At 39.7% G+C, this 13,159-nt stretch overlaps 1 protein-coding gene across 1 annotated transcript in view; it reads left to right on the plus strand.

The window, feature by feature from the left end:
* LOC121924439 (hornerin-like) overlaps positions 1-13,159 on the plus strand; it is a 47,626-nt gene that overhangs the window by 9,254 nt on the left and 25,213 nt on the right. Inside the window, exons 2-3 of the mRNA XM_042455911.1 lie at positions 3,900-4,114; positions 11,204-11,264. Of these exons, the coding sequence (XP_042311845.1) occupies positions 3,900-4,114; positions 11,204-11,264 (276 nt within the window). The remainder of the gene's footprint in view (positions 1-3,899; positions 4,115-11,203; positions 11,265-13,159) is intronic.

The raw sequence follows: 13,159 nt of genomic DNA on the forward strand, positions 1-13,159 counted from the left end.
TATTATTATTATTATTATTATTATAGGCTATCAGAGCTATAAATGAATTTCATGGTTTAGATTTCTCCAAGATATCTCATTATGTGTATCCAAATATTCCAAAATTTAAAAAAATTCGAAAACACTTCTGATCCCAAGCATTTTTAATATGGAGACTCAACCTCTGTGTGTGTGTGTGTGTGTGTGTGTGTGTGTGTGTGTGCTTTACTATATTCTCATTCCTCCATCATAGGCAGAGGCCTTTCAAGAGAAACGGGAGTTTCTCCTATTAACACTGTGATATGGAAAAATCCAGTGACAAGTGGCATTTCTCACACTGCTTCTTCATATCCCCTTCATATCCTTCAGGACCTTGGACAACATGCAGGTTTCGCTTCTATTGTAATCCTTGAGAACCATTAGATTGGCTTGGACTGGAGAGAGGGATTGCCAGCAGTGGCCCAATGCCTATGCAGTCTTTTACTGACTGGAATGCATCCAGTCCCATTTCCCTGGGCTAGTTGATGGAAATACGTTTAATTTATTACTGCTCTTATGGGTGGGGGCTGATCTTATATGGTTGACACTCATTAGTGATTATCCCTGGCTTTGGTTTAGTGTTGTTGATGTTTTCTTGTAAGGCACCTTGAAAGGGAAGGCTTTTATCTTTATGTTTTAAGGTGGCCTATTAAATGGCAAATGAGTAAGAAGAATAACTGAGAGGACCAACATTCTGCCTCTCTCTCAAAGAATGAGGAAGGGAGAGGCAAAGTTTTGTCTCACGTAAAGGGAGCTTTGACTAATACAGAAAGAGAAAACCCAGCTATTTCTTATGTTGTGCAAGTGAAAAAGAATACTAATCTCTCTCTACCAAGCCCTTTCCAGAGAGATCTTGAGATGTGTGTGTGTGTGGGGGGGGGGGACAGCAGAGTTTCTCCCACTGCTTCTGATCTTTATCCAAACTGGTGTGCAGGTAAGACAAAGATCTCTTTTCTCTCTCTCAAGCCCTTGAGCAAACACTGAGGGGAAGACTTGAGGTCTCTTTTCAGTTTCAGTGCAGTTTGGAGATGGAAATCAAAAACAGGAGAAACTCCATACTTCCCTTCTTCCCTTCTCCAAACTGCAGTGCAAAAAAATAAAATAAAAGTCTGTCAGAGGCAACTGAGTCTCTTCCTTCACAGCAGTGGCAGTTGGTGGTGCTGATGTCAGTAGGGCAACGTAGATCCATTTCTTTGAACTTTAAAGAAACTATCCAAGGTGCTGAACCTACTTTTGGGATAATGTTGAGGACCTTGGACAATAACTTTAAAGCTCCCACCACAACTGCTTGTCCAGAGAGCTGGCATAAGGGTAGTCCTCTTCAGTGAGTCAGAAAGTAGAATTGTGGGTGCCTATCCCTTCCTCCCCCCCCCCCCATGATGTCCATAAAGTAATATTGGTCCACACGTTTTATTCCCCACTTCAACAACTATTATGCCTATGTTTGAGAATCCATGGCTATGGATCATTCATGACTCAAATCATTTCTTTTTTATTTTATTTTATGTTTTATTTCTCTTGTTTGAAAAAGTAAAATTCAGGGAATATTCAAGAAGTGAATCCATTCCTTCCCTCCCAGCAATGTTCTGGGTTAAGCCAGCCACCATATTGGAAGCAATTTCAAATTTGCCATGACATGCCAAGATAGATTTATGGTTGCTCTTTGTGGAATGGCAGCCATTTATAAACTCACTGCAGATTGACTACAGTCATCAGTAATATTCAGCTGCACAGTTAGACATGCTTTCACCACAATTACCATACTTTCCAGTTGCAGCACAGGGTGCACTCATGCTCACAATCCTTGTGTGACCAGAGGCCACAAATGATGGGTTCTCACCCACAAAGGACTGTCTGAATCAAGCTTTGGTCTACCCTCCTTTCTTTTTCCTTCTGTAATCCTATAATGAGATGGCTCCAAAACAACTCTTAAAAGAGAGAGTGTTTCATTCCTTAGCACAGCTCCTATGTCTGTTGGGGAAAGTATGCATGTTCACATAGATTCAGAGGTTTTTTGCACTGTCCCCTTGGGGAAGATGCTTCTCACTTATCTTCAAACCATATGTGTAAGGAAGCATTTAATTACGTGGTTCTCATGGAGAAACCTGTTGTACTTTTGGAGGTATAATTTATAGTTCCAAAAATTGCATAAATGCATAAAGGTTTTTAACCTGTGCTATTGCCTTTAAGATCAGTCTGAGGTTAGCAATAGTGCACTGAAAGAGGTGAATGAAAACAGAAAGGAATGTTAACAATGGGATGTCCAAAAAGAGTCAGTGTCTGATCGGGCAGAGGAATCTCCAGCCCATGACCTTTCTCCAGGCCACATACCCTTTTCTGCCCCTGTTCTGAAGTATTAATACTATTTTCTCCATTCTGCGCTCTCTCTCTCTCTCTCTCTCTCTCTCTCTCTCTCAGCTATGAAGCTGATAGAGAGAAACTTGGGGAAGGAGAGTATCTATATGGAAATGTTGTTGTTCTCGTTGCTGCAGTCACATCTTGTCACATTGGCCTGTTATTGGATTGCAGCTGCAGTAACCTCAAAAGGAAAAAGATTTACCTCCACTGCTGTTGATGAGTGCTGACTCTGGCTCATTTGCTCACACACACACCTGCTTTTTTGTGAGGACTCCATGTACCATTTTAGCTTCTGAAGATTTTTCTGCTGGGGATTACCATAGGTTGTCCCTTTATGAACAGATATGACTCAACAACACTAGTACTGCTAGTTATTGATCTCAGGCTGTAAATATTTGTTTTATAGAAATCAAACCTAATTATTCTGTGCTTGAGAAAAGCATAGTATATCAAAACTCCTGATAAAAATTAGAGCTATTGCCTCTTTTTGGCCTCTCCCTTCCATTTTCTACCTTGGTTTCAAACCTGGAATTTCTTGATTGGCACAGATAATAGCTTATTATTTGTTTTCTTAGTACAATGGACATGGCAGAACAAATCCACTTCAAGTCCTCCTTCTCAGCATCTGTGGTTTATTTTACTGTTCTTTTGGGTGTATGGTTTCATTTATCTCTGTGGGGCTTCCATGAAGCAGTGAAAACACCATTCCATTCCTCCTCCATTAGGGATGGGTTATGGCTTGTTGTTTTGGAATATTTGGGTACACATAATGAGATATCTTGGAGAAATCTAAACCGTGATTTTGATGGAATTTGGAAACCACTGGATAGCCTTGGGCAAACCACATTCTCTCAGCCTCAGAGACAGGCAATGGCAAACCTTCTATGAACAAATCTTGCAGCAAAAAAAAAAAAAACAAGATAGGTTCACTTTAGGGTCGCCATAAGTCAGAATCAACTTGAAGATACACAATGACAACAATAAACATGGAGAGTTCAAACAAAAATCTACCAAACAGTGATACCTTTATTGGACAACCAAAATGCACAATATATTCCACTGGTTTCTTCATTAGGCAAGATGTTACATACCAAAAAGAAGAATGTTAGTAAAATGACTGCATTTGGTTGTTTCTGTCCTTAGTTAAGATGGTATGGGGAGGGTATCTTTAGCAGGCTGACCCCTCCTCCTCTGGGCATGTGGCAATTTGGCAAAGTCTAGGAAATTTAATGTCCATTTGTATATCAGCAGGAATGGAGACATATTGGATTGCAAAAGAGGAGTTTGGTGTGTAACATCTTACCTAATGAAGAAGCCAGTGGAGCTTTGAAAGCTTACAACAAGTATACTGAGCATTTTGGTTGGCCAATAAAAGTATCACTGTTCGGTGGATTTTTTTAAATTTACTAAATAGCCAACACAGTGACCCCCTGCATATTTTCTGAATCATGGAGAGGTAGATAGACTGACAAAAGTATCATTGCAATCATCTCCAATTTTCTTTGCTTGTTAACAACCCCCAGGTCCAGAGTCTGGAGCAGCACAACCAAGTCTTGATCACCAGGTGGAACTTTCTAAAAGAACAGGACAACTCCCTTTCCGACTTGGACATCAAACTCCTCTATGACCAGTACATGAATAGACTGAGACTTGAGACCCGCTCTATAGATAATGAGAAGGAACAGCTTGATGCAGAACTTGACGAAGTGTTGGATGCCATGGACACTGTTCGGAACAAGTAGGTCCCTTTTTCTTCTCCTTCTCCTTCTTCCTCTTCTTCTGGGTCTTTTGCAGTGTTGTTGGGCAGATTTATAAATCCCTTCTAACCTGGGAGACACAAAACAAACATTGGGGGTTACATGCAGGCTGTGGGCTGCATTTTTCCTATCACAGATTTAAGGCTTAAATCTATACTTTACATACCTTTATCTATCAAAACTGCCTTCTGTTGTGAGGAGGAGATTTTTTTTTCTAGATGTAGACTTTCTAAGCGTTTTTAAAATAAAATAAAACATAAACCATATTATCATGTGCTGGAGAAGATGGGATAGATATCTGGTTTCCATACAAAGAACAGGCCAGAAATGTCTTCCAGCATCCAAACCAGCCTCCCTCTGCATAAAATGCATTGTTGAATAGCAAAAGGATTTGCAGGCATGGTTGAACTGTTTGGTTTTCATTTAGTGTCCATTATGTCTGTATTCATTCATAAGTCTGTTGTATCCCATTTATGCATTGGTTTAAAACAAAACTTTGTGAAAGTTTGTAGTTTTGTTTCCAGTTTTTGGGCTGAGAACTGCATTGCAAAATTCAGAGAAAATTCCATGCCACAGTCTGAGGGATTGCAGTATTTCAATCTCCATATTATTCTGGGAAGTGAAAATTAGATCCCCTTGTTTTAAAATGCAAACCAAACAACATTCTCCCCATAGCTGTGTGGTGTGGATGTGGAGTACCACAAGCAAAGCAATGACCCGAAAGCTGTCCCCTTGTACTGGTGCTGGGTGTCATATTTCACTAGCTCCTGTGAACTGCTCCTAGGGATAACAATGCACAATATCAGTTTGCAAGTAAATGCAATCTTGATATTATGGCAACTGTTTGAAGAACTCAGTTCCATTCTAAAGGACCAAACAAACCCTCTAATTGTATACTTGGGCTAGAAAATTACACATTTTAACATCCTGTCAGTTTGTTGGCTGGATTTGTGGATGAGGTCTATCAACTCAAAAGCCAATGGACAAAAATTAGCCAAACAGGAAAGAAAAATGAGAAGCAAAAGGAACATAATGTGTTATTATGTGTAAAAGTTAATGTACCTACCCCTTCCATCTCATTCTTCAGTATGTTTCTTTTCATCCCTCTTCTTTCTCTAAGCACTTTCCTGGATTGTACACTAGACTAATACCAATCTCCAGTTAATCCAAAAATTACCATCTCTGTTCTCCACCTACATACATTTTTTTTTTTGCAAGCTTCCTGACACTAGAATTCTCTTTCACCTGACATAAGTTTTTTCTCTTTTTTCATTACTTCAGCATCTGACTAATAGGCCTAGATGATCTCAAGTAGAGTACCACTGAATCAGTTGTTGAATGGTGAATTAACACTTAATACAAATCCCATTGATTCAGGGAGCTTAGTCTGGCTGAGACTACCCACAAGATTCAGGCTATGAGACACACCTCCTCAGTCACCCATTCCTAGCCAATCTCTGTTATTCTTTGATTGTTGTTCTCTACTAAACCCTGTCTTAGCAGAGATATACACTAGCTAAGACAAATTTGAAACTCTCAGGCTGCTGCCACACAGCAAAATTAATACAGCTTGACACTGCTTTAATTGTTATGGTTACATCCTATGGAATCTTGGGATTTGTACTTTGTTGTAGCACCAGAGCTCTCTGACAGAGAAGGCTAAATATCTCACAAAATTACAAATCCCAAAATTGCATAGCATTGCACCGCAGCAGTTAAAGTGTTAAACTGCATTAATTCTGCAGTGTTGATGCAACCTCTGAATAATGTTCACAGAAAACAACAGTCATCAAGTAAAAGGTCTTTCATTCTTACATAATGATGACTTTACCCAAGGTGGAGAAAAGCAACCTTAGAAGCAGAAGCAGACTATGGCCCTGTACAAACGGGCCCTTTAGCACGTCCTGGCAACGTGCTAGGGTTGCCTCGGGGTGCCATTTCCAGATGCCCTACAACCCTAGGGCATCACCAGGATGTCACAGCTGAGGGTGCCGTCCAGATGGGCACACGCGGCAGTGACGTGCTCGCGCCACTGCAGGCAGTTTGCAGTGGCACTAAAAGGAGCCGCTTTTCATTGCTCCTTTTCTTTCTGTGTAGCCACACCGCGCAATTTGGTAGCTGCAGCACAGTTACACAGAAACGAAAAGCGGCTCCCGGCTGCCTCTTTCTGGCAGTCTGTATCCTGCATATGTTGGCAATAAATTTAATTGAGATTTCAAAATGTGTGAAATTTCTTTGTTTAAATGTTCTTTTTACTACAAAAACGGCAAAGTGCAGGTAATTAAATATCTGAATCCTCTAGATTCTCTTCCCAGCTGGAGTAGACCCACTGAATGAATGGGATTTACCTATATATTGATTCACCCTGGAACAGTTGATTCCATGGGTGTACTGTGGTTCAATCTAATGGATACAATATGATCTATGTCTTGAGATAGTTCTTAATGTGATTTTACCTTGTTCATTTTTCTGAGTGGCTAAAATTTCTCCCAGTTTTGGACAAACACTCTTCATTTAGGGATGCTAGGAACATTTGTAATTTTCCACTCCCAGTGTTAGAAATACATATTTGTCATTATGAACAATTATCCCAAATGTGCATCTCCTGTCTTATGTGTGTGTCATATCTGCTACTTCTCTTTCTTTTAAAACACAATACAGGCTGCCCTCGGAATCTTTTATGACACTGGACATGGATCCACATAGACAATGTCAGCAAATGTCAGCAAAGAAAGAGCACAAGAAGCTTAAATCATTGGGCAAGTCCCTGGTGTAAATTATGTGTGAAAGTGTAAAATTATTTATAAACAAGCTGGCACATTTCTCTACCCCATGTTTCTGGTGGATGCCATGCACACATCGTTCTCAGTAAAGAATTCCAGCTGTTGTAGCTTGGAAGCAAGAGTCTGCTTCCACATGAATCACCTCTTAAATGCAAATCCTTGCTTCCAAAAACTCCTTTGCAAACATTCCCCTGGTCAAAAACACATGGCTGGGTTAATGGGCTTTCATCAGATCCCATCAGGACTGACAGGCCTCATGTTTGCTCCTCTGTCAAATTATATTAGTACATAAAGTCCTCTTTCTTAAGTTAGTTGAAACCAGCAGGTATCAAGATGAGGTGCAAAAGAGGATTCAAGATCAGTGACTGAGACAGGCTGTAATTAAGCATAGCATGTGCGCCCTGGCTTCATGTCAAATATCCCAACCCAAAGGGCAGGAAAAACCAGATGAACCAACATTTCTACCATCATCTGTGCAATGGGACTTATGAAATAGGTAGCTCCCAGGATGGGGAGGAGGTTCTGTCAATGCCCATTCTATGTTTGGAAGAGCTGTGTCTTCCCTAAACCACAGTCTGTTTCTGTTGGTTGGTTGTGTTACTGATTCTGAGATCGGGGGCTTGAAATGATTGCCCTGTGATCTAAGGCTGTGACTTTGCCACTGCTTGTCGCATGTTGAGGTATCAGAGTGTCCTTTTAAAAAAAGGAATATGACGTACCATGGCACTGTCAACCAGTGTGAAATCTTTGGGTTGACCAGCCTGCATATTAATACTGGTTTTCTGGATAAGAGTCATAACATCTACCCACTAAAAAGAAAAGAAAAGCAGTAGTAATTCTAATAAAGTCAATGAACACTTGTGGAAATGACAATACTGTTCTATTTTAAAAGTTCAGTTTTCTGGGGTCTGAAATAAAGAGGGGAGAGGCTCAAGGAAAACATGGGGGGGGGTAATAGTTTGATGGTGACATTATTTAGATGCCCCGTAAAAAATGAGTGAACAAAGGCTGGGTCTTCCACAATAAATGACTGGTATGGAAGGAGGAAGGGCAGTTGCTGAGTGATACAGCACATCATTGTGAACAGAAGGTTCTTGGTTTAGTCCCTGGCATCTCCAGATACTTTAGGGGAAGAAACCCTGAAGAGATGCTGCTAGTCAATATTGTAGATATTAGTGAACTACATGAACTGATGTGATGTAAGGCACCTTCCTCTGTTTCCGTCTTTGCTTCCTCTATATATGTGTGTTAGGCTTTGTCAAAGTTATACGCATCTCTGATTCAAGACATTTGTGGCAGATGATGATAGCAATGGTTACTAAGAGTGATGACTATCACACTAGAACTCCAGAAGTGGAGGCTATATGTCTGAATACCAGTTGCTACAGAATTATGGGAGAAGCTTGTTGCTCATGAGGGCTTCCCGGAGCATTTGCTTGACCATTGAGGGAAGCAAGATGCTGAACCCAGTCACCTGGGAATAAGCCAGTAGGATTTACTGAGACTTATTTCTACGTAGACATGAGTAGGGCTATTAAAGACCTTTACAGCTGGCAGTCTAGAAAGGAACAAACAGCATTTCATGGTTCTGCCCATAAAAATGAGTGGGAAAGAGGAGAGTAAAATATATCCAAGTCCTTTTTAAGTGCCCGCAAAAATAACATTCATGTTGTGTTGTAATATACAGCATCTGTACCCATCCAGCATGATACAGCATCCCTCTCATTCAAATTGTGCAGAGGCATGCTTTTTCTTTGTTATTTAGATGATACAAAGGGTGTTTGGCACTGCTATTAGTGCCATCCACTATGTTCAAAGCTTGCCTCAGGGGCCGATGTGGGGCCTACATGCCACCCAAGGCTACACCCCATGACTTCCTATAGAAAAAAAAAATGGGCCATAAGCATCTTCATGGCTGCAGGCTTCCAGTGTCACAAAACCTGAGCTGTCTTAGCCCCATCCCATTTTCAGCACCTTAACAAACCTGTTTCCAACACCTACACTAATGAAACCTTTTCTGAAATCTTAAAATGAATGAGACACCACCCTATCCATCCAGATCTTTTAAACTTGGAATTGTTGGCATTGTTAAATATAGTTTACCATGCCTTAGCAGGGTTATTCTTAAACACTAACCAATACAAAAGAAAATACATCTCTCATATGTTTAGAATTTGCTCTAATAATTGCTTCTGTAGATTTTTGGTCTGCTATAAATTACACGTAAGGGGGGAAATGGGCTATATTACTTTACTTACTAAATAAGAACTGTTGGATTACATAATCTAGAAAAAAAAACTACCTAGCACTATGCTGGGGACAGGTGATTTATTCCAGACCAAGTTTATTGGCTTTTCTTGACCTACATCTCCTACCTGATCTGGTAATAATTTAGTGATTAGTAACCAAGATCTGGATGCTTGCATTGGAAATGCTGTACAGAGAATGCTCACAACTTCCCAATATACCAAATATTCCAGTTTGATAGTTTTGGCCTGGTTTTTCATTCAGGCACTGATCATATTAACAAGACGATATATTCACCAATTTGCAGCTCACCATGTTGCAATAGAAATGTTTCAAGTACAGCTCTGTAACAAATAGCTCAGATCACATTGGTGGATCTCATATGAGCTGCATCAGCAACCCCAGTCAGTGAGGATGCTGGCACAGCAGGTGGCATTCTAGATATCCTATGGTCAGAGTACATTCAGGCATTTTGACTTCATTTGCCAAACCAGTCGCCAAATATCAGTTTTATTCACCAAAATCTACAGATGGTAAATCTTTGAAAATTAATTCAGTAAATATGGCTTCAAATACATTTACTTATTGGTAAGCAAGGGTTGTTTTATTTATGCAGAGTGTATAAAATACACTTGTCCCTCCATATTCGCTAGGGTTCAAATAACAAAAACACCATGTTTTTACCTGAGAGGACACCTGTCTAGGAATCTCTAGGTCCTCCAGGGCAACTCTGTGGTCAATGTCTGACAGACAGTGACCATAGAAGTGCCCTGGAGGAGCTACAAAGGCCTAGTAGAGTATTCTCTCTGGGAATCTCTAGGTCTTTCAGTGCAACTTTTGTTTAAAGTTGACCATAGAGTTACACTGGAGGACCTAGAGATTCCTAGAGAGACCATGTTAATCAAATCTGTGAATAATCAAATCCGCAAATATGGAGGGGTTATTGTAGTAACTTGGTCATTACATACCACAGTCAGCAATAGTCACAACTAGAACCAACCCACAGAATGAATTTTAAATGGCAAGGCGACTGGTAGACAAATCCCATTGATTCAATGGATCTACTTCTGTTGAGACTCCCAATAGCATTCAGGGCATTCTGTATAAAATGGAGTATAGAATATTTCTAATTCAACTATATAGGAAATTTAACCTGAAACAGTCACAGTATCATATCTATGCACAATACTTACTATGTACTTCACAACAAATATTCTTTATGCACAAGAACAGTGCCTGCATAAGTCAGCACATACTATGTATAAAACAACACTAAATATTTCTTATTAAACTCAGATATGATTTCTAAATTTGGAGGAGGCTGAAGAACAGGGCTGGCTGGTAAAGGGTCCATGCTGAGACTGGATGGAGGCAACCTTGACAATAAAATTAGACTGGTGCAGGGAGAGAAAGTCCTGAAATCCAACCACAAGTGCAGTCACCAAAATCAAACATAAATGCTAAAATGGGTAAAGGGAGGGAGTGTCTGATGGAACATGAAATTTCAGGTGCGGCCAATAGGACACATGAGGAAGCACAGTGGAACTGCCAGATTTCCATGCCACAAACTGGGCTTTGGAGAAAGAAAATGGGGTGGAGCACTGGAAGGAAATTGCTTGCATTGTTGAGACAGTGTAATGATGCGATTAGACGCCCACCACAGCAATTGAGTTTGGACTCAGCTCTTCTAGACTCACCCAGTGCCATTATTCTTCTGCTCTTCGTTCCAACATTATTATGTCTGACATTATTTTCCCTCCCACTCATTTTGGGAATTCTGGATAGGAATATGTCTCTCATTATTGCATGCCTGTACAGCATCCAGGAAAATGGGTCCATTATGGGCCCATTAAGAATTATGATAATTCAGAGATTAATGAGCAGATGGCACAGGTGTGGCTTTTGTGTGTGTTGATATGTAGGATCACTGGTTTTCTTTCCCAGACTAAGGAAGCAAATAGAGAACCTAAATTATATATACTGTTTAAGTGATACCTTCTGTCACTTCATTCATACTAAAAATCTCCCCCTTTTCCTTAGATATGAGGAAGAAATAAACAAACGCACTGGGATGGAATTCACCTTCACAGTTCTGAAAAAGGTCAGTGAACATTTTAAGTTTATATTTATGCACAGGATTACCAGATCACCAGGAAGGACACATCACATGTAGATTTAAGTTAAAATCTTATATGGAATAGAAAGGCCCTTTGAATGTTTGGCCTAAATCACTTTTTTAATGTACTGGGCAAGTCACATGCTCTCAGCCTCAGGGGAAGGCAATGGCAAACCTCCACTGAACAAATTGTGGCAAGAAAACCCCATAATTAATTGCTAGCTTGCCTCAGTTTGTTGATATAATGTAAACAAACATTTTTTCTCTCCTTTTTTAACCAGAAAAAGGTAGTCAGATGAAACCTTGTGTTTCCTGATCCCTCCAAATACAGGCTTGGGGGAGTTACATGAAGCTTCAGTTACACTTGGCCTGTTACAGTGTTTTCTTGGAAAAGAAGTGAGCTGGCATCCCATTTTGCCTTATTTGTAATAAGTTAAATAAATATATAAATTTATATTATATATAAATATATAAATAAATAAATAAATTATTTGCTTCTAAACCTGGATTCAGCCATAAACAGGGACAGGAGAGGAGAGAGATGAGGAAAAGAGAGACTGAGAAGAGATAAATTTTTAGAAACACTGAAAAGCTTTCCTGAAACTTATGATGAGAAAGGTAAATTCAACTGAATTTTGAAACTCTGATATTTGGGGTTTTAATTTTTTTTAAAGCATAGCATTGCTACAGTCAACCACGGATTCAACCATCCACGGCTTGAAGAAAATATTTTTAACATATATAAATTCCAATAAGCAAACCTTGATTTTGACATTTTATGTAAGGGACACCATTTTAATATGCCACTGTAATTAATGGTACTTGAGCATACATCAATTTTGGTATCCATGGGGTTCTTGGAACCAGAGATATCAAGGACTCATCTTTTCTCCTGAAAACCTTAATCCATTGATTTACTTGCTCTGTGCATCTTTGGGCCTTCTTGAAAAACAAGTAAAATCTGGAATATGATGTTTAATCATCAGAGCATTTTTTATTTCTTGATGTTTCTAGGGAAAGGGGGCAAATAAGTTACAGGGCTGCTGATTCTGAGACAATAGCCACAGTAATACAGTTTTAGAGGGGGAGTCCTGAATTTAGACTTTGTTGTTATTATTCATTGGAAAATGCGATTTCTTAAAACAAAACAATAACCCAGACACCCTGTAATTGTTGAGTATCACCTGGCACTCAGGCAACAGTGTCTGTGCCAAAACTATGTAATTATAACCAAACTGTTTAAGATTGTCAAGATTGTTATAGTGTTTTATACGCAAAGAGAATTTTCCAGCATTTCCTGTTCTTAAAAGTATAATGCCACTCTTGTGCCTCTACAGAGTTGCTTCACTCCACCTTTGGAGGGATAGCCTTGAAAATGTAGTTGAAGGCTTTTGCTATGGGGACTTTGGGGATGAAACAGGTTGGGCATCAGAAATGTTCCCTGGGATGAGCAGTTGTTATGAATTGTACATTCCTTTTAGATGTGCTCATCCCCTGGTGAAACTTGCTTGCAAGAGCGTTTCTGTTTACTTTGCTGCTCCTGTTCAACAGTCTAATTTTTATATATCTATAATTAAAGGATGACTGTGTAGGATTGGCCAAACTTCCTTCCTTTTGCACTCCACCTAATTCCAAACAGAAATAAAGTATCAATAAAATAATGACTATGTTGTGCAAAATGGAGGGAAACTGAGAAGTAAACCCCAAACTCAGAATGAAGACTCCCTAACATTTCCCACTTTTTCTACCCTTGCTCTACAAGCTCTCTAGCTATATTGATCAATAATGCCACCTATACCAAAATGGGAACAGCACAACATTAACACAAGTGTCCCCACATGGTACACAACTTCCCCCTTATTTTGTGACTGAAAAGTGTA

This window comes from Sceloporus undulatus, chromosome 2 (genome assembly GCF_019175285.1).
Source record: "Sceloporus undulatus isolate JIND9_A2432 ecotype Alabama chromosome 2, SceUnd_v1.1, whole genome shotgun sequence".
Taxonomy (NCBI): Eukaryota; Metazoa; Chordata; class Lepidosauria; order Squamata; family Phrynosomatidae; genus Sceloporus; species Sceloporus undulatus.